This window comes from Armigeres subalbatus, chromosome 2 (assembly GCF_024139115.2).
Source record: "Armigeres subalbatus isolate Guangzhou_Male chromosome 2, GZ_Asu_2, whole genome shotgun sequence".
Taxonomy (NCBI): Eukaryota; Metazoa; Arthropoda; class Insecta; order Diptera; family Culicidae; genus Armigeres; species Armigeres subalbatus.
In genome coordinates this window covers 333,222,303-333,247,714 of record NC_085140.1, presented here as the reverse complement: position 1 = coordinate 333,247,714, position 25,412 = coordinate 333,222,303, and the positions used below count along the sequence as shown (strand labels likewise).

Genomic DNA, 25,412 nt, shown 5'->3' with positions numbered 1-25,412 from the left:
AAAGACAGGATCACCGTCTTCGACCAGAGGTCGCACAGACTAAACAAACACTGCCAACCACGCAGTCTGCGGAGGGTCCGCAAGTCGTCCTCCACATGATCGATCCACCTTGCCCGCTGTGCACCTCGCCTTCTTGTTCCCGTCGGATCGTTGTCGAGAACCATTTTCACCGGATTACTGTCCGACATTCTGGCTACGTGCCCGGCCCACCGCAGTCTTCCGATTTTCGCGGTGTGAACGATGGATGGTTCTCCCAACAGCTGATGCAACTCGTGGTGCGCTTTGAGCGGCACACGGTCGCTTTGGCGGAGCCTACTTGCGGATACATGCAGCTTTTATAGAGGTTTAACAGGGCCCACTGTCAAACCCCACCACATCCTAGGCAGGCGCCACGACTCGCAGATGGCCTGGGGAGGATCGTCAAGCCCTTGGACATAGTCCCTGCTGCCCCTCAGGTTGGTTGGTGTACGGTTAATCGACCGTATCGGAAACCAAACTGTTCCTCGAGCAAGAAGTTGTGGTGTTCGGCAGACTTAAGTAACCGGCTGTGGATCGCCTTTTCAAACAGCTTCGATAACCCTGAGAGAAAGCTGTGATCTTAAAGACCTTCGAGAAGCCGTTAGGAATAAGATGGATGTCGTTAGCATGTACGTTAACTGCTGCTTTATGGGACTGACGATGTACTGTCCAACATTGTGCGAGCTGACGACCTATATCGGTAACCTTCTCTGCAGGAGTTATCAAGCGATCCTTAGAGCCGTTGCTATCTAATGGAATCAAAGGTGGAATGGGCCGAGGCTTTGATTTTAGAATTTTGGTTAGCTTCCAGAACGGCTTAGCACAGTCTGGAAGAGTGCGGATCTTATTGGAAAAAAATACTGTTTCTGAGGTCCACCATTCTGGCCTGGATAATTTTGGTCATGCGATTGCTCCGGGTCTTAAGCGCAGGCATCCCAGTACGTTGGTACTGCCTGCGAGTGACATTTCGCAGATGGATCAAATCTTTGGTGAGTGCATCGATGGCTAGGGTGTGGCTTACCTCGTGGGCCTTTGGAACATGCTGTTCGCGGGCTAGAGAGAGCGCCTCCAAGATGGCGTGCAGCTGCTCGTCGACGTCTTCGGATGACACCGAATGCCGCTGGTAGTCGACGTTCTCATCCACGCATCGTTGAAACCGACCCCAGTCGACTTGGTGATAGCTACGCCGTGTTGGCTTATGCCGATTCACCGAAGTTCCAACTTCCGCCACCACCGGGTAGTGGTCCGAGCTGAGCTCCTGGAAGACGACCGTCTGGGAGACGCGATCGTTCATGTTCGTGAACTGTCAGGGCTCCGCAAGGCGGTTGCCACTCCTCTCCCTCTGGAGCTTGTTCGATCGAACCTCACCAGCCTGAAACCTGGAATTGTTGCGCTTACCTCGGGCTCTCAAGTACAAGAATTCTTATGTGGAGTATATGGACTTCTAAAAATAGTTAAGGAGTGTTTGGAATCCTCCGAATAATCAAGAATGCAATTCCTACAAGCACACATAAATCTGTGCAGCACTTACAGTAAGTCCAGCAAAACATTCTAACCACTGCGATACTTTAAATAGTTTGGTCAGGTCGTTTATTTTTTGTCGATTGTGGCCTTTGGTTTAAATAAAGCAATGGGCTCATGGAAAAATATCCAATAAAAAAATTAGGTCGGTGGGATTCGGTGATGAAAGCCGCGTCAATCTCCTTCTCCTGAAAGAAATCGCTGAGCTCGACTATTTTGCTCTTGAGCGAGCAAGCATTCCAGTTCACCAGACCCAACCTAGAAGCCATTTTCAATTACGAAAAGGCCAATAGTGTAAATCTGGTCGAACCGGGATTAGCAGCTTCGAAGCCGCGCCGCAAGTTGACTGAATATCGGAACCAGCTGTTCCGGAATGTAGAGCGGAGCGGAATGCTCCGGGGGTAGAGGGTGCTCAGCTTGCTGCCGGCGGAATTCTGGGGGAGAGATGCTTTGCTTGGCTTAACTTCTGGTGGGACCGAGACCGTAGCAGCTGCGAGTCTTCTTTGCGGTTGCAGCGGCGGAAGGACCGGGGTCTACCGCCGCGGGGCGGGATTGTCGGGAAGTTTCGTTCGTCGAGCAATGGGGGCGAGCTTCGTGCTGGACGAAGAAGCTTTCTTGTGGAATTCGCGTTTCGGACAGGCCTTTGTGGTGGACCGGTGTTTTTCCCCTATATTGGCACACTTGGGGTCAGCCTGTTCCATGCTCGCACTCGTCGATGTCGTGGTCTCCGCCACACCGGGTAGATCGTACGTTCATGAAGCAGTTCCGTGTGCCATGGCCGAAGCGGAGATAGTTCATGCACTGCGTAACGTCACGATGCACGGGTTAGCACTCGACGGCGGTGCTGTTGATGGCCCTGATTTACTTGAGGTCCTTCAGCTTGGTAATATCGTGCTCCAGGTGCACCAGGCACAGCTGATCACGGTAGGTCCGGGAAGTGTCATGCCGGTGGATTTTGTAAATGTTGGATGGCCTCAGACCACTTTCCTCTAGGGCTTCTTTCAGCTCTTTTTCATCCACGTCGTGGAGACCGGGTATACCCCGTTAGGCATAAGTACGTTAGGCATAAATACGTAAGGCATAAGTACGTTAGACATAATGGACGTTGTGCATAACGGACGATAGGCATAATGTACGTTTGGCATAATGGACGTTAGGCATAAAATGACCCAAAGAACAGCATATGACATAAAGAAGGCAGAATTATGCCAAACGTCCATTATGCCTAACGTATATTATGCCTATCGTCCGTTATGCCTAACGTCCATTATGCCTAACGTACTTATGCCTAACGTCCTTATGCCTAACGTACTTATGCCTAACGTCGCGGACCCGTGGAGACCACGCAGCACGACTTTGAGGGGCTTGCTGCCGAGGACGTCGTGGGTGTAAAACTGGAACCATTTCGCATTCAGGTACTCCAGCACCTTGTCGAAGTGAGACCTTCCCTCGGTCATTAGTTTCACGCACAGTCGAAAGGTGCACTTTAGGCCCCGGGCGATCAGTTTCCGGAGGTCCGACAGGTTCCCTTTCACGAAAATCGGCTGGCACTTCTCCTTCCGCTGTGGTGATTCTCATCCTTGAGCGAGAAGACGCTTTCGCGTTTTATTCGCGATCGGATTGGCCGCGGTATCTCCCATGACTTGGAAAAATGCGTGAGCAGAAAGCACGTCTGCACGAGCTGCTGTCACAAACTGGAATAACGATATACCAACATCAGTCGAACCCTTTCCATCATCAATAAAGTAAAACCATTAGCCCCGCGCCATTGGTAAACTCTACCGATATACATTTTTAATCTCTATTAGGGCGGAGCCTACCGCATAATTCTTTTGTATGCATAAAAAGAATCGTGTTCGGCACGCGAGCGCTATTTTCGTTCGTGCATTCACGAAGAGTGGACGCGTCGCCCCACCCGCACCCATCGGTAGCCAGCATCAAAGACGATCGGCGGGTGGAGAGTGGAATTTATGCTCGTTTGTTTACGTTTTGCACTGAAAATGTATGTTTCCCCCCCGCACTGGTTATTCCCATCTATTGACGAAGTCGGATAACCTGTATATAAAAATCTTGGAGCAGACTAATACGTCAGGTAGCGACAACGGCAGAAATGGTGGTGGCGTTCGCGGTGGCTGCTGATAGTGATTGAACATTAAAAATAAATCGGTTCTTTTCAAGACCATCATTACACTCTAACTTTCACCTACTCAGTGACTTAGTAAAATTGTATTGCCATCTCTTTTCTTCCCACGGAAATTTTACTCAATTTCCGTCAAAAGCAAGATTACTCATAGTTTTGAGTTGTCCTGCTTTTGACGGAAATTGAGTCAAATTTCCGTGGGATAGAAAGAGAGAGCAGTACAATTTTACTCAGTCACTGAGTAGGTGACAGTTAGCGTGTATGCTGGAAAGAATGTTAAGTTGAGAGGATTTTTCCAAGGTGCGATCGTGAGTGATCGGCAAAATAATGGCGTCCAATGAAAAATTCCGGGTGATTATGTGCTGTTAGTGATTTTAAAATGCGTATCACTGAGAAGATTAAAAATAAAAAAATACCCGGCACAAACTTCGATTAGTTAGGGAGAACTTCGGTTAGTCAGAAAATGTATTTGCATGGACGATGTCAGTGGCAGTCAAATAAAATTTTCACTGTTACTGTTAGGGATTGGAATAGCGCATTATTGAAGGTTAATCGGTTCTTTTTAAAACCACAATTTTATACAAGAGAATACTTATCCGAAACTAATTTTCTTCAGAGGGCAAAAAATAATTGCTTGGCGATGGCGACAGTTCAATCGAAACGATGCCTTTGGTAGCGAAATCACGAGTGCGCTTTGACGGGTGGTCGTTGCGAAAAATTTGACCACCAAGGTGCGTCTTCGTCGGTAATTATCCTTGATGTCTGATTTTTTAATAATCTAGAACAACAGCCTTATGATTTCACCTACCGAGAAATTTTTACAAAACAATAAAAAAAATGGTTTATGTTTCCCCGGATTACGCCTTCCCTTTTTCCTAACTAACTGTAATGACGTGGCCGGCGCCGTTATTGATCGTTGTTTATTAAGTAACTTAAACTTGCACAGTGAGAATGTTTGACTAATACCAAACTACCATTTAATCGATTAATTGATTTCACTTATGCTGGTCAATCACGGAGATATGTACAGTCAGTCAAAGCTAAGCTTGTTACTCCCGATGACAGATTTTTTTTATTTTTACAAACTAACATTTCCAGAACTAAATAATATTTACTTACATATTGGAAAAACGAATACAACATTTCATTGGAATATCCTAGAGTATATTCCACGTGAAAACAAATGTTAGAAATTAAAGGTTTTTGGAATCAAACCGGTGGTTAGCAATAACAGTCTCGTAGTTGCTATATTATGTCATATCTAAATATCATATCGCGATCAAGATCGCAAAACTAAACATGCCTTGCTAATCATCCCACATTTCATCAAATCTCCATTTTTCTAAAAAAGGTACCTCACCTCATTTCAATCGATCAATCATACCTGAAAAGTCGAACAATGACCGAATGGCTGACGATCCGCAAACGCGCCGTAAACACATTTCCTCACATCATTTCTCCGTGTCCGCAGAAGATGATGCCTGGCGAATCTTGTTGAAGTTGCTAAATATTATGCAACATCAGACAGCCTTGCACCACTGACTGACGTCGCTAGCAGCAGTTGAATAGCCGGCTCCGGAATCGGAGGCGTGCACGCAAAGGAAAAACCTGTCTTCGAATATGGAACGAAGCAAAACAAGCTTGTCAATGGGGAGCTTCTAATACGGTTCGCACGGTGATGCAGCGCCAAGAGACGAGCCAGGGAACCATGATCGGCTAGTTAGCGAGATGTGGGTCCGTGTCTTTCATCTCGTCATCGGGCATATCATAACATTGTAATCGGAACGGAGTAAAGTGCGGCATGGAATGTGTCACGATCGCCCTGCATGCACTGACATATTAGTAGATCAATTATAATAAGATGGGCTTATAAATGTTTCAGAATAGTTTTTAGACAATTATAGGAAATCCTATACATTTTTGCAAAATTAGAAAAGTTTTCAAAATTCGTGTTCTGTTCTACTAGTCATGTACAAAATGAGTTAATTTTCATTTTCATTTACAAAAGGTTGTTCTTAAACAAAAAAACTTTGTGTATGGAATTGTATCAAAAAAATGTATGTACCCATGTATGTCTCTCTCACTGAGACCCATTTTGCTCACACCGCAAAGGCACATGCGATGACGAGGTCGTTTCGTCGAACCAATGATCTGGTAAACTGGTTGGTAATTAGAGATGGGCGCTCCGCTCAGGAGCTGTTCGAAAGATTCGCTTCCTTACATTGAGCTGATGAGCCATGGATCTTTTTTAAAGAAACCCAGCTCAGCAGCTCACTTTAAATTGATGAAATCATTGTCAAACACGCGCCTAGATAAACTCCCTCGAGCGTACGCACTCCAGTACGCGCGCTGTTGTATTTTGTTCAACACAAACGAAAATACCACGCTCGCGGTACACAACACAAGCGAGCTTGTATGAGCATTCCAGTCCAGTACCATGCACGTGCTGATCGTTTATTATTTGCACCTAAAGCACCATCAAGCCAAGCGACAGCACCATCTAGCCAAGAAACAGAAATCATTTCTGCTGCAGAGAGGAATAAGAAGCACACAAGCGAAAATAATCTAGCTTGCCGTCTATTTCTAAACCCATACCCACATACTCGGCGCTACGAACAGACACACAAAAGATACCTAGTAGTGCGGTAGCGAACGAACCGTACCAAGCAAAAGATCCGAAGATCCGGACAACTCTCAGTTCCGCTCATGTCGTCGTCCAGCTCGAAATTGCTGTGACGTGGAAGCGAGAGCTGCGCTACCAGCTCAGATCCGTGCGACACGGATCTCGATTCGGATCAGTCGCGACCCATTCTAGCGAGCGAACCGTGTGGTTCAAACGAACCGAACTGAGAGCTGTGTCTTGCACGGAGCGGATCTTTTGCTTGCGACGGGTTTTCCCGCCAGCATACTGCTACATGTGCACTCTGTTTGTTTGTAGCACCGTGCTCTGTATTTTTTACTCTCTTGTTTTAGTTCTCTCGCATTTCGGGAACCAATATAGATGAATGGGCTCGCTTGTATGAAAATGTCAACTACGCATGGTTAGAAGCACGCGCAAACAAGACATTGATTTACTGCACCCAGTATGAAGAGAAAACTTATGACACGTGATATGGTTCATATACATATCAGAGACTTAGGGACTGAATTATTCAAATTAACGATTTGAGAAACGTTATCAACAAAATGTAACTTAGAATTATGAAATGTTGAGTTAGTTCTTGTATAGAAATAAATGTGATGATTCTAAATGAACTCCTAGACTTCGAAACTAGACGGTCAGAAAAAGCGTAATAAATGTTATTAGTTTAAAATTGTCGGTTTTTCAATAGAAATTATTACCTCACTATAGCTTAACATTTTAAAAATTTCAAAGTGATGAATGATGAATGAATGAATAAATAAATGAATGACACAAATTTTTCAAATTTTTGAACAATAATTAAAACTAAAATAATAATATTATTAATTATGTTTTAATATATGTAGCAATAAAGAACTGAAGAGCTGATCCAAAGAGCTGACTCTTTTCAATGAGCTGAACGGATCAGATCCACTCACTGCAATGAGCTGTTTTGCCCATCTCTATTGGTAATGATCGATCAATCATACAGTTGTTGATCCCGCCTCTGCGTTTCTGTCCAAATTCGTTTAGCACCCAATTTTCAAAACCCCGCTGTTCAAGGTTCAGGGAAGTCACCGTCAATCAGCGAACGGAGGATGGTTGTTTTCTTTTACACTCTCTTTGTACCTACTGTGCGCGCCGAAAGCTCAACCTTGAAGGTCGTTTCCATGCTTTACCACACTGACCTAGTTTGGTTCCTGTGGCGCTGCTGAGTGATCGATACCGGATTTTTGTGTTGTTGTATTGTGACCAACCCCATGACGCTCAATTGGTTTCGATGGCGATCACTTGAGCTGGCCTGTATGAGTCATTTTGAGATGACATAACTGTGCGACTTTTACTGGAATTTGGTAGCGCAGTTTGAAGTCCGAAGCGGGGGCGCTTTTGTAATGATATTCGTTTTATATTTACAGTATGGATAGGAAATTTTTTTTATTGGAACTTCTACCACATGGAGTAATTAATCCTTCGAAAATAGGAAGAATAAGTCCGCCAGCTTCCTATTAACAACATTTCGTGGAAAAAAGCATCTCCTGTGGATTTTGCATAAAGGAAGATCCATTAATTACGTAACGCAAAAATTGGACTTTTTCAACCCCCTCCCCCCTATGTCACACTTTTTGTATGAATCTTCTAAAACTTTTGTATGGATCGTCACACTTCACTATACCCCCTTCCCCTCTAATCGTTACGTAATTTGCGGACGTTCCCTAAGTTGACACGCGATGACAATCCAATCTCTTGGTAGGTGATTGAATCATGAAAATTATCAACCTAGGATTAGAGGTCGTAAAAAATTGTTCATCGCTACTCCGCCATGGTTAGTTTCAGTAAGCTGCGCCTAACTGTCATAATAGCCTATTCAGATTACGCCATTTATGATGATTGCATTTATTAGTGATTGCAAATAAATGAACGAATCCTATAAACAAATCATTATCTTACTATGCTAAATATCGAGAACAAAACTGGAAAAGTACTGCACGTGTGAACTCTTTAGGTGTTGGTTAAAAATCGGGCGAACGTTAGGTGAAACTTGAAAGAACGAGATGACCTTGAATAATTTATTTAAAAAAAATAACAGGAAAGGTAAATTATTGCTAACTGATATCATGTTACGACAACTTTCCGAATTGGTTATGGATCTAGCGATTCAAAATGAACTACTATGAAATCGCATTGAAAAATCTTTTGGGAGCTCAGAATACCTTACGGACCAGATTTCAAGCGGGCATTGGGATATTTGTGGTTTCCCAGATTTCAATAAATTCTTTGACGTTTGAAGAAACTTTTTTCAAGGGCTTCTAATAATCAATTCAAATGTGGTTTATTTGTAATCATTTCTACACCCAACCAACGTGTGTTAAATTTTCTAACAATTCTGTATAAGAACCTACCAATATTTGTACAATAACTGTACAAATGCGAATTTGTTCATTTCTTATACAAAAAAAGTAAGCTCACAATCAAATATTGAAAGAAAAGCTTGCAGAATTGTAAGGTCTCATACAATATGTCATATCATTTTCACATATGTTCAGTTCTTATACAGGGTTTGAACCTTGTACAGCATTGTTAGAAAATCTAACAATCTCCGCTTGGGTGCTTTAACATTTTTAACACGCTAACATTTTTAATTAATCGCATTTGCAAATTTCAACAACTTCTTTTTTTCTTTAAATAATTTCCATGATCGTTTTTATTTGCATACCACCCCAGTGCACACTGAACTGTCTTCAGAGAAAATTATTTTGAAATGTTAGTGAAATGTTTTCACTTGTCATAAAACGAGTTAGTTTAGTACTATCAACTTTGTACAAAATTTGATATTGAACAAAATTGCCAAAACATTTCAATTTTGCATACTTGGTTTTTAATTCTGCAGCTCGGCAAAAATCCGCACAGCCGTGAGCCAGCAAAAGAAAAAACTGATACTCCGGCAAAATTTACCTTTGTTAGCTGATTTCAGCTGATCAGCAACTTTGACAGAAATCTTGGCAAAAAACATGTTTGCTGGGGCACGGCTGTGCGAATCTCGGCAAAAGTTTAACATTTTGCTGAGATCCCGCTGAAAAAAATTAAGTGTGTTCGGATTACTTTAGATGGTTTGAATCAACAATATTAGAATCAATCAAATGCATTCTAATTATGTTGAAATGGACAATATCAGCCATTTTTTATATAACAACTAGCATTATGTACCCGGCTTTGCTCGGGATTGAAAAGTAAACAATGCAATTCAAATGTCTTATTGCAGCACCAAACGTACATAAGTAGAAAGATTGACGAAAGATAAATCGATACATAGATACACTGCCGTTATACGCATAACTGTCCCATGTAGATTGGAATCCCAGCTAACATGGAACAATTATGCGTATGACGGCAGTACAACTCAGTGTGTACACTTTGATTGGTTTGGGTGGCTCCTCGTTTCTCCTAATTCTCTCTCGATTTTTCTTTTTTTCCTTATGCCCTCTTCCTTTTCTTTCCTACTAATTTCTCCTTCGTTCTTCCCCTCTTTACTCTTTATTTCTTTTTCTTTCGTCTCCCTTATTTATTGTCATTCCTTTTCCTGCATTTATTTTATTTTCTTTTTCTTTCATCTTCCTTGTGCCTTCAGTCTTCTTCTCCACTAGTTTACTATAAAAAAATACTTCCCTCCTTCAACCAATAACACTCCTACTCCCTATAATCGTCTGCTTACAACAGAGAATATGTGTCCCAAATTTTGTTGTAGTCAACTGAGAGGTTCCATATTCAAGTGGTTCCCACCACACCTGCCTTTTTTTCTTCCACACCTGCCCTCTTCTCAGGATAAAGAATATGTGTACCAAATTTGGTTGAAATCGGTCAAGTGGTTCAAAAGTAGTTAGCGAACATACATACATACATACATACACATACATATTTACAAAGTTTGGTTTTTATATATAGATTATCATTATCATTATGAGTTTTTAGATGCCATGATGTAGGTAACTTTCAGTGGTGCAAAATCAATTTCTGTAGCTGGTAGCTAATCCTGGGTCCAGACAGTGAGGTTTTTCATGTGATCAAATGGCCATTCTTTACACCTGTTTTGTTAAACTTACTTCGATTCAATTGTTTCTTCTTGTAAAGGTATTGTGCCTTGCAACAAAATGACAATTATCGTAATCATTTCCCAAGGCTCTCACAGATGTGTGAAATTTATCCGCAGTACAAATAGCACATGCTATCAAAGCATTAACCGCCGGAATCCACCACGTGGCGGCAAAATTTTCAAAAATGTCAAAGTAGCTTTTTTTTCTGGAGGTATGTTTTTCTTAGGCGACTAATCTTTTTTATACATTACATATACATTAAACATTTAAACATTTTTTATTTTTTAGTGAACAAACTACAATCTAATGTTTTTGCGCTATGTGAAACATGATAGCTTCCCGAAAGTCATATCTAATTTATATCAACATATGTTATTATGTTATACTAAATTTTCCTAACAAAATTTATAATAAACTTGGTGCACTGCCGATACAAACATATCTGTCCCATATTAAAATGCTACAGTTGAGAAAATAGCAAATAATAAACATAGTATGATTTTCAGTAATGTGTATCTTCTGTACAAAAATTCATATTGTTCAATAACTTATTGCTTCGTCCATAATGATGCTATGAGGCCTAAGTCATTGTTACAAAATTCTGGTAAAAATTCGATTGTTAATATTCATTATTGTAAGTGAGTCCTGTTATACCATTAGTTTTTTATTTACCAAATAAAACAAATAAAGTCATGACAGGCAGCAGTAGTAATCATCGAGCTCTTTTACAGAAAAATGGAATACATGTAGTATGATTTTGCGCTACGACGCCACTCATTAAGAATAATTGTCAGTGTTGCCTAGGATGGCTCAAAAAACACTTTTTCAAATTTTTCAAATTTTAGAAGTTTATATGGAAAAATGTATGCAGAAACATCCAAAAACAGTAATTTGCAAATAGACGACACAATTTACGATCAAGAACAATGATACTCATTCAGTAGAAAACCGCGAGAAGATTAGAGTTTATTAGGCAAAGATATTAGCATTTTACTGGAGTGTTGTAGGGGTGAATTTATTTCTTTTCAAAGGTAAAAGAAACGAAATTTGCTCAAACCCCACTTCAGAGAAACACTAATTACTTCGCCGGGCAAACTCTAATCTTCTCGCGGTTTTCTGCATAACATTATGTATTAAATTCTTCAAGATCTGAATGAGTATCAAAGTTCTTCATCGTAAGTTGTGCCGTCCAACTGCAATTCACTGTTTTTGGATGTTTCTGCATACATTTTTGCATATAAACTCCCAACGAGTTTAGCACCGCCCAAACGTTGACCGATTTGGCTGAAATTTTGTCCAGACCATCAGGGCATCAAATAGAACCGAATAAGAGGGCGGCCCATCAAAAAAATTGAAAAAAGTTTTTCCCATACTAATTTGACCCACTCTAGTGTTGCCTCTGATATATTTCCATGTACGTATCTAACTTTTTCTCGTTACAAAATGCTAGTTCTGAGCGAAACAGAAAATTTTATAGCGTCGGTAGATCGTCGTCGTCACGTGAAATTTTCTTCCAAGCTCCGGATTGATAAGTGTGTGTTGATTTGAGAGGAATTTTCTACCAAGGTTCAGTTTTGTTTTCTCAATGCGCCTTCCTAATAACTAACAGCAAACAAACGCTTATCCGAACTACTCAACAATTTTTCACTGTGAAACCAGCATTAAGAATAAATTTTCTGCATCGTCACTAGTGGCGCGGGACCACAACAGACGCCATTTCTGTAAACAACCCTTTCTTCACATGCAATGCTGGTCCTCAGGAGAATCGGTATTTGTTTCACTTTGATTTTGCTGCTGTCGGCAAAGACCACTCGATAATTTTCTTTCTGCTGGAACCGTTGCTACCGGTGTAATCGTTGTCAGCTGTATCAACTGAGGATTTAATCCAAACCCGCAGACTCCTTCCTTCTTCCTCCTTCCCCCATCCTTCTTCCTTCTTTCTTCTTCCTTATTCCTTCTTTCACTTCCTCCTCCCTTCTTCCTTCTTGTTCCTTTTTCCTTTTTCCTTCTTTCTCCTTCCTTCTTCCTCTTCCTTTTTCCTTCTTCCTTCTTCCCTCTTCCTTCTTCTTTCTTCTCTTCTTCCTATTTTCTCTCTTGCTTCTTTATTCTTCTGTCTTATTTCTTCATTCTTCTTTTTTCCTTCTTCCTCTTCCTTCTTCCTTCTTCCTTCTTCCTTTTTCTTTCTTCCTTCTTCCTTCTTCCTTCTATTTCGATCTCACCATCTTCAGTATCTCGTGCTTTACTCGACTTGTTTTACTTACTTACTTTTGGGTCCAGCACACCTCCAGTGCAGTGGTGCAAAAGGCCGACTTGAAAGCATTATGTTTGATTAGAGAATATTGTTGAGTATGGAATTAAAAAACAATGTCTGTGTACTGCGGTCGTAAGTTCGAGTCTCGTGTTTCCTCCAACACATATACACAATGAGCTTCCAAATATAGTCCACGTTGAATGGATAATAGGCATTTATTCTGGAAGACACAATTACGTTGTATTGCGATCGAAATATGTTTCAATGTATGCTTCCTGCAGCAAACCTTGTGAAGCATTTGAATCTGAGCAAAAATTATTCACCTTCACGAAGCAACTTCGGCCCGAATTTTGACAAACGTCGCATGATTATTCAAAACATAGAATGACTCACTCAGTTTCCTTCTTCACAACCTCACTGATTGATACTGATAACGGTTACTGCATTCGAAAATGACATAATAAGCCTTGATAATATTGAATTTTGACGCGAAATGTGTCCCTCAGTTGAACGTTTTGGGGTCAGATCTATGTGGGTAATGGTTTAAATCATGACTTGAGTAATGATATAAGTGTTCAGTTTTAAAGTAATTCATTAGTTTACGAAATCTAAATAAATACTCACTGACTGAAATTCAATCGGAAATTAACAGTGTTCAGCCGAATATTAATATGTCACGAAGTGAAGGTGACAATTATGGCGATGGGCTTCACCAAACACAGTCGGTGAAGAACATCCTGAGCTCTGTTAAAGGTCAAGGTTAAAGGTCTGCAAAGTTAAAAACGTTTTTGAATAGTTTTTTACAAAGTTTTGAATAGTTTTTTTCAGTAGTGAAAAATAGGGATTTAATTTTTTCCTGGGTAATCCTCAGAATTTTGATGAAAATGTATTGCAATGGATAATTTTGGGGCTTTAACCAGGTCTCGATTTTTCTCAAAATGTCCAACAACATATTGACGATTATCGCTGTCGCTCATCTATGGAGTCAAAGCATAAGTACTAGAACGCTAGTGGTACTGTAGCTATTTTAAGTTTTTTTTCAAAATATGCTTCAACAAGCTCAACTTCGTTGTTATAGGGAATGTTTGGTTTTATCATCCACATCGGTTTAACACTGAGAGTGCCGATACTTTGGCTGCTGGTCCAAGCAAACTTGATGTTGGTTACGCGAGTTGGAGTGACACTAGCAAGATCTTATTCTTTTGCATCAACTATCTATGGGTTCCACTATCTATAGTTGAGCCATTACAGAAAATAGGTGCTCAGAACTTTTCGCGTCACAAAAGACAATTGGTCGATTGTAACGACACAATACAGAAATGATTATTACCTGTGACAAATCGTACTAATCTAAATACATTACCCGGAAAAGGAAAATAATCACAAAGCACAAATATACACATTGCAGGTACTGCACAGCACGACGCATAACAATTCCACACTGCGAGAAATGCTCCCCCATTTGGAAAATAAGCCTCATTGTTATGATCTGCACTCGATGGATACCTACGAGGAATCGGGTGGTGTGAACGTGATTGGATCATAACATGAAAAACACGATGGAGAAAGAAACACATCGGCGAAACAATTATCAACTTACTGCAGGGCCCACTATCAAGCTCTATGTTTATCCAAAGTCAGTTCACGTGATCAAATCGTGAATCACTACTCAAGATACCGGCTTTGGTGTAACATTTTCTCGTTACGAGAATCGGTTGTTGGACTTTGAATAAAACAATGATAAACGTAATATGTACGTACGATACGAAAACTTTATTTGACCTCCATATTGCAAACATTTTTATTGTAGGGTGCTAACCAATAGAAATGCAATACCAATTTTTAAATACAACAACGGATCTGATACAACTTGAAATATCATAGTGCAAAAATATGAAAGTAGGAAATAATATTTTTCTTTCGAAAGGTTTTTAAAAAACATCATTTAGACTTGTGTGACTAGTAAGCAACTTATGTATCTGGCTGGCGGTGGATTGTAGGGATAAAAACACATATTGAGCACATATCGTCCCAGCTCTACCGCAGCGCAAACCATGTAATAAATTCATGTAACTATCAGCTTCGGTTCCGAAGAATGACTGTGCCAACGGATTTTCCCCATGTTACCTACGTCATATTGCTCATAACTCATAAGTATTTAGCCATACGACGTTTCTATCGACTACCGACTACACACGCATACATGTACTATGTTTAACAGAGATCATCACCGCTTCTAATCATGTGAGATTATTTTCATCGGCTTTTTTCGGTGAACATTAATCAAACTAAGCAATTACCGGACGTTTCGACCTACTAATACGTTCGGTCATCATCAGCGGATCATGCTATAGAGAAAATCTACTCCCATCACTTCTCTGCTTTTGTTTTGTTTATCCATGTTCATTCCTTATTCTTCCTTTCTTCTTCCTTCTTCCTTCCTCCTTCTTCCTTCTTCATCCTTCCTTCTCCTTCTTCCTTTTTCCTTCTTCCTTCTTCTTTAATTCTTCTTCCTTCTTCGTTCTTCCTCCTTCCTTCTTCCTTCTTTCTTCTTCCTCCTTCTTTTTTCCGTTTTCGTCCATCTTTCTTCCGTCTTCCTTCTTTTTTTCTTCCGTTTCTGTCCTTCTTTCTCCCGTCTTCCTTCTATTTTCTTCTTTCTTCCTTCTTCATTTTTTCTTCCGTTCTCTCCTGTCTCCCTTCATTCTTCTTCTTTCTATCCTCCTTCTTCCTTCTTCATTCTTTCTTCCGTTTTCTCCTGTCTTTCTTCCTTCTTCCTTCTTCCTTCTTCCTTCTTCCTTCTTCCTTTTTCCTTCTTTTTCTTCCTTCTTCCTTCTTCCTACTTCCTTCTTCCTTCTTACTTCTACCTCCTTTTCCCTTTTTTTTCTTCCGTTCTACTTCTTCCTCATTTCGCACTACTTACTTCTCATTCCCCAGTTCTCATTCGGCCTAATGACCGTTCGGCCTAATGATCCAGCATCATAAAAAATGTAAACACATTAGATCTTTTGATAAAGCAATACTTTATCGGATGAAATTGGTTTGAATTATATAAGTTGTGTTAATTTTAAGCAAATAAGTTGTAATTATAGACAACTTTGTTATAATTACCTACCTGGAAGTAGTGATAGGAAGTTAGTTTGAATTTGGGATACATTCTCTCAGTTTATGCAGGTAAACTAAGTTCAAAAGCTCAAAAAATGACCATAACGATCGCATTTGATCCAGTGACATTTTCGATTCCTTTAAACCAGACACTTGTAAAATGGTGAGAAAAATACAAGCACGGCCGTTGATTATTCGATAATATTTTGAACTTAATTTTTCTTTTGGGTCTATATAATCTGGTAAAGCTTTAATCAAGGAATTCGAAAATCTACATCGAGGGATTTCATTAGTGATGACAACTGATCTACTTCAAAGTTGAAATTCATTAAATTAACCACGTCAACCAATGCCACTAAACTACCGATAGACCCACTCCAGGAATTGATGTGTCTTGATCCGAATAGGTCCGGAGTTTGTTTTTTTTTTGGTCCAATTAAGTTCCTACCTATTGGTCCAATCGCTATTCCTACCTTCTACCAATTATCTCAAACGTTGAATTTCATTTAAAGTGCAGAAGTTCTTTCAAACCACCGACCAAGGTGTAATGGCGATTCCGAAGGTCATTAGATCCACTCCAAAGTGGGGTTCTTCTTGATGCGACTACATCCGAAGTCTGGATTTTTTTGTCGGTTGCTCACGCTCTACTGGATCTATTTTTTTTCTTTCAGAAAATTGTAAAATTCCTAGAACCGGGATTTTTAGGAATGTTCTGGCCTTTTCAATCATCCCTACTTCGTACCTATTGGAACATACGCAGGTTATAGAGGCTTGCAATTTATAAAGCAAACATTTATTAAAACCACCACGCAAAAAAAATCTCAATTTTTATCATGCTTATTTGTTTTGAACATGCATGAAAGTAAGAGGCGTCCAATAACAGTTTCGCCAAGGGCGCTGGGAGTCCACGCTATGGCTATATATAGCCACGCTACAATATTTCAAACTCTTAACAGTTTCACGAAGATATTGTATTAAATTAACTTAAGAATTTTGTTCTTGATTTCAGAATGACATATTTACGGGGTCGCGGGTCATTTGGCTTATCATAAAGGGGGTCGCGATTCCGAAAAAGGTTGGGAACCACTGTGACCTAGCGTATGTCGATGTATTCAAATTTCTAGCCTACTACATCATTTTGGAGCAATAACAAAAATCGAAATCAATAATGTGCATTTGTTTTGTTGTCGTTTTCTATAGCAACGAGCTTTTTTCGATAAAGTACCCACTCAAATGCTTCTCCCATTCCTCGATGGTCCCTGGAACATCGAGATGTAGAGAGTCGACTGTATTTCTTTTTCGGTTCGGACGGAATTCAGTCATAAAGCAGTTGTCAGAGCCGTAGCGCGGTATCCCAGTACCCTTGGCGAAACCGTTATTGGGCGCCCATTACTTTTATGCATGTTCAAAACAAAGAGCATGATAAGAGCTGGGGTATTATTAAAATCAACCTTTTTTGGCGTGTTGGATTTAACAAATGTTCGCTTCATGAATTCCTTAGAGTAAAATCAGCAATGATTCAAATCGTTCGGGGCTGTCTGTTTGAATATGAATCTGAATCATGCACTTTCCCAGCAGTGGCTCAAGATTCATTTTTTATAACAGTCGAGATTCAAAAGCTTGAAACTGTTATACCGCTCAGTTCTATTTTCTGCAGATTTGAACCACGAATGATTCACGAGATTCAAATATTTTTCAATAGTTTTGGTGGATGAATGCGTCGTTTTATGTACGGATCAATCCACTTTGCATTTACCACGCCTTTCTCAGCAGCAACATAATCATTTCATTTAATGGAAAAACAATCAAACATGAATAGAACACTGCTGGGGAAGCCTGTGAGTTTGTTCTATTTTGGCTCATATTCAAACTAGAATAGTATTCGAAAATTTGCAACCAAACTGAATCACTACTGATTTCACTCTTAAGCCTCTAAAACCTGCGTATGTTTCAATAGGTAGGAAGTAAGGATTATTGAAAAGGCTAGAACATTTCTAAAAATCTCTTTTCTAGAAATTTTAACAATTTTCTGAAAGATTAAATAAACCTACGCAAATAAAAAACTTGATCTAGTAGTGCATGTGTTACCGACAAAAAATGCGGACTTCTTGCATTGAATTCACGCACTAGTGGATCGGATGTAGTCGCAGCAAGAAGAACCCTACTTTGGAGTGGATTGAATAACCTTCAGAAATGCTATTAAACTTTGGTCAGCAGTTTGAAAGAACTACAGCACTTTAAATAAAACTTAACTTTGAAGAGAATTTGTAGAAGGTAGGGATAGTGATTGGACCAGGTCGTATCAAGAAAACACCAACTCCGGACCTATTTGTATCAAGATATATCAATTCCTGGAGTGGGTATATCGGTAGTTTGGTGACTTTGGTTGACGAGTTCAATAAATGTAAACTTTGAAGTAGATCGGTAACCATAATTACCGAAATCTATCGATGTAGATTCTCGTATTCAGCATGCCTTTAGATAAGTGCCTCGTTTAAAGTTTTACCAGCTAATATACTGCCGCTAACCGCAAATCGAGCACATCTGTATATGGAGGCCCATATACAGATGTGCTCGACTTGCGGTTATCGGCAGTATAGCCACTTAAGAAAAAAATCAAATTCAAAATATCATCGAATATTCAACGGCTTTGCTTGTTTTTTCACCATTATACAAATGTCTGGTTTGAAGGTATCGAAAATGTCACTAGATCAAATCCGTTTTTGAACCTCATGATCCGTTTTTGAACCTCAAATAGTTTGCTGGCATAAAATGAGAGAATTTATCTCAAATTTAAAAAACTTCTCATCATAACTTCCAATTATCTATTATTTGAAAACGGCTTAGATTTCTTAGTCACGAACAAGAATTATACGAGTTTTTTACAGTTTAGGGTAAGAGAGGACCACTTTAGGAAATGGACGAACAATTTTTTGAATAAAAGTTAGATTTTGTAATAATTCTTGGTCAATTCCCTACGCAACTAAAAAGTGGTGAATGCTAGGTAGGATTTATAGGTAAAAATGTTTGTAAATCCCACCGAAAGAACCAAAATACCATAAATTCAGAAGATATATATTGGACCACCTGTTTTTATTTTGGGCCACCTATTTAACATATTTTGGACCACTTGAATAATTATGAATTGCTTGCAAAGTTATGTTACTATTAGATTAAATTAGTGATCCTCAGCATTTTTGACGTTTCATCCTTAAAGTATTTGTTTGTTAATACATTTTGATAAGCACTCAAAAGCTTAGAACAATACCAATAGCTAAGGGTATTGAAACTAATCAATTTCAATGCCACTCGGTACAGCATCTTCAAAACAAAACAAACGTGCGGCCCATGGCCCAAGGTGATGTATGCACCTGTTCAATCCTACCCTGCCATATTTTTTATGTGGTTTACCGATCTGTTGAATTTGCGTCCTTGATAGTAGTGGATTGCTCGGTTCTTCCTTGCTCCTTGCGCATTATTTTTACAAACAAAACATAATCGTAGAACACGAAACTCTGTTCCATTGGCAAGCAGCACGGACGGAAAGCTCTAGCAAAGATTGGTTTTTGTCATGGAGCTTTCTTAACTATTTTCGTATGGAAATAACGAAAACAATTACATGTTGGTTTATTAGACATTTTTCAAGGACTTACATCAATGAACGGTAATTTATAAATTCGGTATGAACGGTAATTTATGAATGGTTTGATACTAGAGAAATAAATGATTGGTAAAAACAAAAGTTTTTATTATTATTGTTTTCATTTAAGAGGCTTTCAGCTCATGGCTGGCTCACCTCTGGTAGCAAAAAGGCAAAAGTTTAAGAGATCTAGAACTTAAAAAGAATATATATCGAAAATATGTTCGGTTCAATTAAAAATGAACCTATTTTGGACATGACTCAGAATACTGTTTAAAAACTTGGAATGTTTTGCTCCAGGTCTGAAACTGCTTCAATTAGATTCTAATAGGTCAACAACATCATTCACATGTTTTAAATCTATGTACAAATAAACTAACATCTTTTGAAAGTTGAATTCTTGATGTAAATGCAGCTGTCATAGCAAAAATTTCCGGAGAAACAGTGTGTATCCGCCTCTACGAGTAGGATTCAGTAAATTCAGATAGAAAAACATTTGTTACTTATCTTGAATGCAGCCTAATTCAAGCACAGTTTTTGGAGTTCTCCGCCCATTCCTTCACAACTTCGTATTTTCGACTTTTCATTGACGTTGGAAAAAGAAATCCTTATTACCTTTCTCGCTCGGTAATCTTCTTTTACATCTCTCAACATTAAATGTTCTTAGATCAGATTGGAAGCTCGAATAATATCGAATATAAAACGCCAATGGTTGTCGGAATGGCACCATCACCAGGAATACCAGACGAACTAATTGTTCGCTTTTCTATTCTCTCCTAAGGTCACCCTCGGCATATTGCTACAAATTGCCACTTTAGCCAATGCTAAAGCCATTATCGACCAGAATGCCGAGGAAACGCACAACAGCAATGTACAGGAAGCAGCGGTAGGTGTCCAGAAGCGCATTGGTTACGAATATCCGGTGCCTGCCGCACCCATCACCTTTGATGAGCACCACCATCACGAGGAACCCGCTGTAGAAAATCTTGAGGTGCAACCTCTGGTGGACCCGCACGCGCACCACCACGAGGAAACGATAATCGAAGACCATCACCACCACCATCACGAGGAGCAACCCGATCCAGGGTTCTGGAAGAAGAAGCTTATCTGGAAGGAGGGCTGGAAGAAAATCTGGAAGCCAAGCAAAAAACAGATCTGGAAACCGGACTGGAAGAAGATCTGGAAGCCCATCTGGGTGCCAACGCAGATCCCAGTTTGGAAAGATATTCAGGTAGGATGAGGGTGGGAGGTTCTTTGTGCTTTGAAATGACTATGACCGTCATAATGATTTTTGACCACTGAGACAGGAGGACGGCGACTAAGAATTGTCGCTTTAGGTATAAAATCAAACGCACGGTAAGACGAAACACTGCACTTTATTACAAACAACACTTTACTACTATTTGTTCACCAGGACTATGAGTTTTCTTGATTTTGTTATGTAGCCATTCCGCTCTTTTAACACCCATTGATTGTCACCGCAGGTCCCAGCCTGGAAACAAATCTGGAAGCCAGTTTGGAAGGAAATACAGGTTCCGTCTTGGAAAGAAATCCAAGTGCCGGATTGGAAAAAGATCTGGAAACCAATTTGGGTCCCAATAAAGGTCCCCGCCTGGAAGGACATTCAGGTCCCGGCGTGGAAGCAAATCTGGAAACCAGTGTGGAAGGAAATACAGGTGCCCGATTGGAAGGAAATCCAAGTGCCAGCGTGGAAACAGGTTTGGCATCCGTCGTGGGTGAAGGTAGGCATTCCAGGCGAGAAGTATTTGGGTAAGGATCATGATGGATGGGAATACACCAGCCACGATCTGTGGAAGAAAAAACTGGTGTGGAAATCGGCGTGGAAGAAGATCTGGAAAACGCAACAGAAGCAAATTTGGCGAACGGAGAAGAAACTTGAATGGAAGGAGGCATGGAAGCAGATATGGAAACCAGGCAAGAAGCAAATTTGGGTCGAAGATAAGAAACTGGCGTGGAAGGAAGCTTGGAAGCAAGTGTGGAGAACTGAAAAGAAACAGGTTTGATTTGCTTTCGTTTAGTAATGTACGCATTGGCGAGGATAAAGATTCTTATAAATGTCCATTTCTAGATTTGGGTTCCAGAGAAGAAGCTCGATTGGAAGGCTGCCTGGGTCCAGATTTGGAAGCCAAGCAAAAAGCTGACCTGGGTTCCAGACAAGAAACTTGAATGGAAGGAAGCTTGGAAACAAATTTGGGTTCCTGGATGGAAGGAAACCTGGGTCCCTGCTTGGAAGCAAATCTGGAAACCGGTGTGGATCTCCGAGTGGTTCCCTTCACCGGATCCACATGAGCACCACCATCATCACGAAATCGAGCACGGCTGGGATCGTAAAGATACAGCCGGCACGAAAGTAGTGTTTAAGCGAAGTGACTCCACTTCCGCTCAACCAAAGGCCGTCGAGGCAGCCCCGGAAGCGGCGACAAACATCACGCCAGCGGTAGTGAAAACCGATACCACCGAGAACAAATCGGACTTCCGGTTTCCATGAGCACGATTCTCAAAGAAACAACCTAGATCTTAAACTACCCTAGCGCTAGTACCCTAAAGTACACACTCAAAGTCATCTAGTTGTTAACTAGAGTTATCCCAGTATTTAATTATTTTTAGCTGAAAACGTGTAAATATTGCGAAGTGAAAAAGTAGAAAATCTAGACCTAAGTGAATTTGAAGTTTTCGGTTTGGCAACAATACTCGTTTTCATTGTTTTCCAGTGATAATTGTGATTCCGCGCTAATCGAACTCATGATCGCCATCCATTCATCCGTTATCTCGTAAGAATGCTTTATTTCCGTTATGCTCACGTGAATTAGGTTTTAAGTTATGAAAATAGATAATTGAACCATTGTCCATTTTAAAAACAAACTGTTTTAAGAAAATGAAAGAACTTCCATTTCCGTACACCAAAAGGCGAAGGTGCCGAAAAGCCGAAAACACGTTGGGTACCGTTGGTACTTCGAATACGTTTTTTTACGGAAAACTGCAACCAGACACCTGAGGAGGTTAACTCAGGTAGTATGGGGATGGGTATGTCATGTAACTCTTGCCCGACCCACTAAAACCAAAACCCTTTCACTAATCTGTAGCTTCCGACTCGCAATTATATTTCAGGGGGACTATCGAGAACTCTCACACTTATGCTAACGCACAAGGCATTATTAAATACACAATATCGACTTCAAGGTGGTACCCTAACCACCCATGGATCGCAAGCCGTGACAGAGATAACTAAAAGATAACAGCATCACAGTAGTCTCTACTGCAGCCGTTGAATTTGTTAAAAACGCCACCACCACCGTTACAGCTTTGATATAATCTGTTGAGCTGCCGTGTTCACTGCATTCCAAATAACCTTATCCCGGAATATCCTTTCGGTGAGGTTATCCGGGGTCATATCCATGACGCTGACTAGCAGCATGTTATTTCGCTAAACATCGAATCGAATGTTTGCTATTAAACTAATTCGACACAATTTTCTAACATTATATAATTAAGCTATAATGTTTCTTTAACACTGTTTATTATTTTTAATAGAAATTGGGCATTTTCCGTTGTTTTAATAATTTATTATTAATACGTTGCTTCAACACTGTTATTGTTAAATGACCAATACGATCTGCTTAAAAAAACAATTTTACCCAGCCTTTGATGATGACTGTTTAAGGATTACTTATTCTCCACAAAATTGTTTCGACATTTTTGCCTAACAAAATTATAACAGCATCTGCTATGTTTCAAAGTTTTGTCAGAAAATGTAGTTATTTCAACAACACCCTGAATTCCTGAACCAATATATAACAGCATATGTCTATAAACCGCTTAATTCTCCTGGGCATGCATCGTTACATCACATGCACGTGTCAGCACTTCGGATAACTCATAATCAGTTAGGCCTAGAGTCCAATTTTCCCATCGTAATGATTCCTCTAGCAGTTTTGGGTTGAACTGCTACCCGTGCCATCCTGAATCGGCTGTTTTGTTGGTAACTGTGCATCAAATTGGTTACTGGAGATATATCCCTCATGAACCCTTCATTCAGGATCCAGCGATCTATCCCGCGCTGCAGAAGGTGACATCGATGCATGACTCACCGCTCTTTAGTACTTTAACCTCGTGCAGTAGGACTACGCTTAGTCCCGCAAGAGACTCTAGCAGGATATGACATCTAGCGTTGGTAAACCGGGATCCCCAGTCCACTGGCCACGCGTTGAGGCTACCCCCTAGTACCCTATAATACTGTTTTATGCTTCACCTAGGAGGACATTAACAGTTACAAAAGTAATCTTCGTTTACAATTGCTATAACAAAACCCGTATCATCAGATCAGGTGATGATATTATGTATCTCCACTATTCTGAGCTAGTCCACAATCCAACTGCCGTCAGGTCAAAATATTGCGAAGAAATTGAATCTCTAGTTTTTACTCCTTATCGTTTATTTAATGTTATACTGAGTGTTATACTGATGGATGATTCAATGAATGATAAACATACTAGAAGCTGCGCCTAAATATAGATGTGTAGTGTGCTGCCACGGTATACAGACAACAAGGTAGGCTCGTATGAAAAATGACAAATGAAAAATAGCTCAACTACCGTTGTTACTTGTAGTTAAAGTATTTGCACTATAGTGCACTATAATCAATGAAAAGGGCAAGTACGTCTAAGTACCTTCGTTCAAGTCATTTGAACAAAAGGCAAGTAGAACATGTTTAATGAGATTCAACTGAGTTGATTAATTGACTTGCCCGGTGCAAACGTTACATAACAGTTATTCGGTGCTATCATTTGATTTTTTTTAACGTTAAGACTAGTAATCTAGTAAGATATTGAAAAGCGTTTAGAATCGCTTATGAAATTTCTAGAAAATATGCAGGTATATCATACGTTCATGAAGAGCTTTAGGTGCATTTTGCCATATAAGTTTCTGGCGGTTTTATTTTAGAAGTTATTCGTGCTCAGAAGTTAACTCCATGCTGATGGGTGCGGTAAATAAGAAACTGACCATTGCATTGTAGGTTTAGTTGCAGTTTGAAAAAAAAGCATCTAATGTGTTATTTTTTGGAATACAATACTAAAACACGGTAGATGTCGAGCATTTCAAGGTCGAAAATATAAAAAATAGCTAGACAAAAAAAATATGAGAAGGTATAGACTGTTCCACAAATCATAGGCACACTTGGTATTTTAAATAATTCCAACTTTTTTTTAAGTTTTTTTACATTTTTTTTGGTTACGTATAGTTTCTTATCTCATCTACTTTCTCATAGAGTTGAGTTTTGCAGCTTTAACGGAATATAATTTATATTCTATGATTTTTTTCCTTCACTAGGTTTTGATGTGTTTGCACAACACATTTTCATATGGTTTCTTCAAATTTGTCATCAATATTCACACTGAATCCATTGCATATGACTTACATTAATTTACCAAGCATTACATATGTTAAAACTCAAAATATTGTAATCGAAGGAGAATGAGAGGCATTTGAAATACACAGTGTGGTGTTCCGAAAAACATCAAATAAATGTCGAGACCTCGTTTCCAGTCATATGACATGTTTTTTTGGATTGAAGTTTTTATAATCGATGTTCGCTTGTGATTAGGGTCCTGCATAACCTCTAACAGAAACGTTCCCAAACTGTTTGGATATGCGACCAACCTAGCAAAATCCAAAATTGCTTGCGACCCACCAGGTACCGAATGCATTAATTTTTAGAAACTGAATACAAATGAGTTCGCGTTAGATTGAACAAATATTAGTAAATTGCTTCATACCCTATCATTGTATTTTCGAAAATCTCGTTATTTTTGCCTTTCTCGTATACGAAGTATACGTAATAGGGTGGCTCAAAAAACACTTTTTCAAATTTTTTGATGGGCCGCCCTCTTATTCGGTTCTATTTGATGCCCTGATGCTCTGGACAAAATTTCAGCCAAATCAGTCAACGATTGGGTGATGCTAAACTCGTTGGAAGTTTATATGGAAAAATGTATGCAGAAACAATCAAA

The 25,412-nt window shown here is 39.8% G+C and overlaps 1 protein-coding gene across 1 annotated transcript in view; it reads left to right on the top strand.

Moving 5' to 3' along the window:
- LOC134216946 (uncharacterized) overlaps positions 1 to 22,259 on the top strand; it is a 50,611-nt gene extending 28,352 nt beyond the window's left edge. Inside the window, exons 2-4 of the mRNA XM_062695709.1 lie at positions 20,165 to 20,614; positions 20,868 to 21,401; positions 21,473 to 22,259. Coding sequence (XP_062551693.1) covers positions 20,165 to 20,614; positions 20,868 to 21,401; positions 21,473 to 21,892 — 1,404 coding nt within the window. The 3' untranslated portion in view covers positions 21,893 to 22,259. The remainder of the gene's footprint in view (positions 1 to 20,164; positions 20,615 to 20,867; positions 21,402 to 21,472) is intronic.
- The last annotated feature ends 3,153 nt before the right edge of the window (positions 22,260 to 25,412 follow it).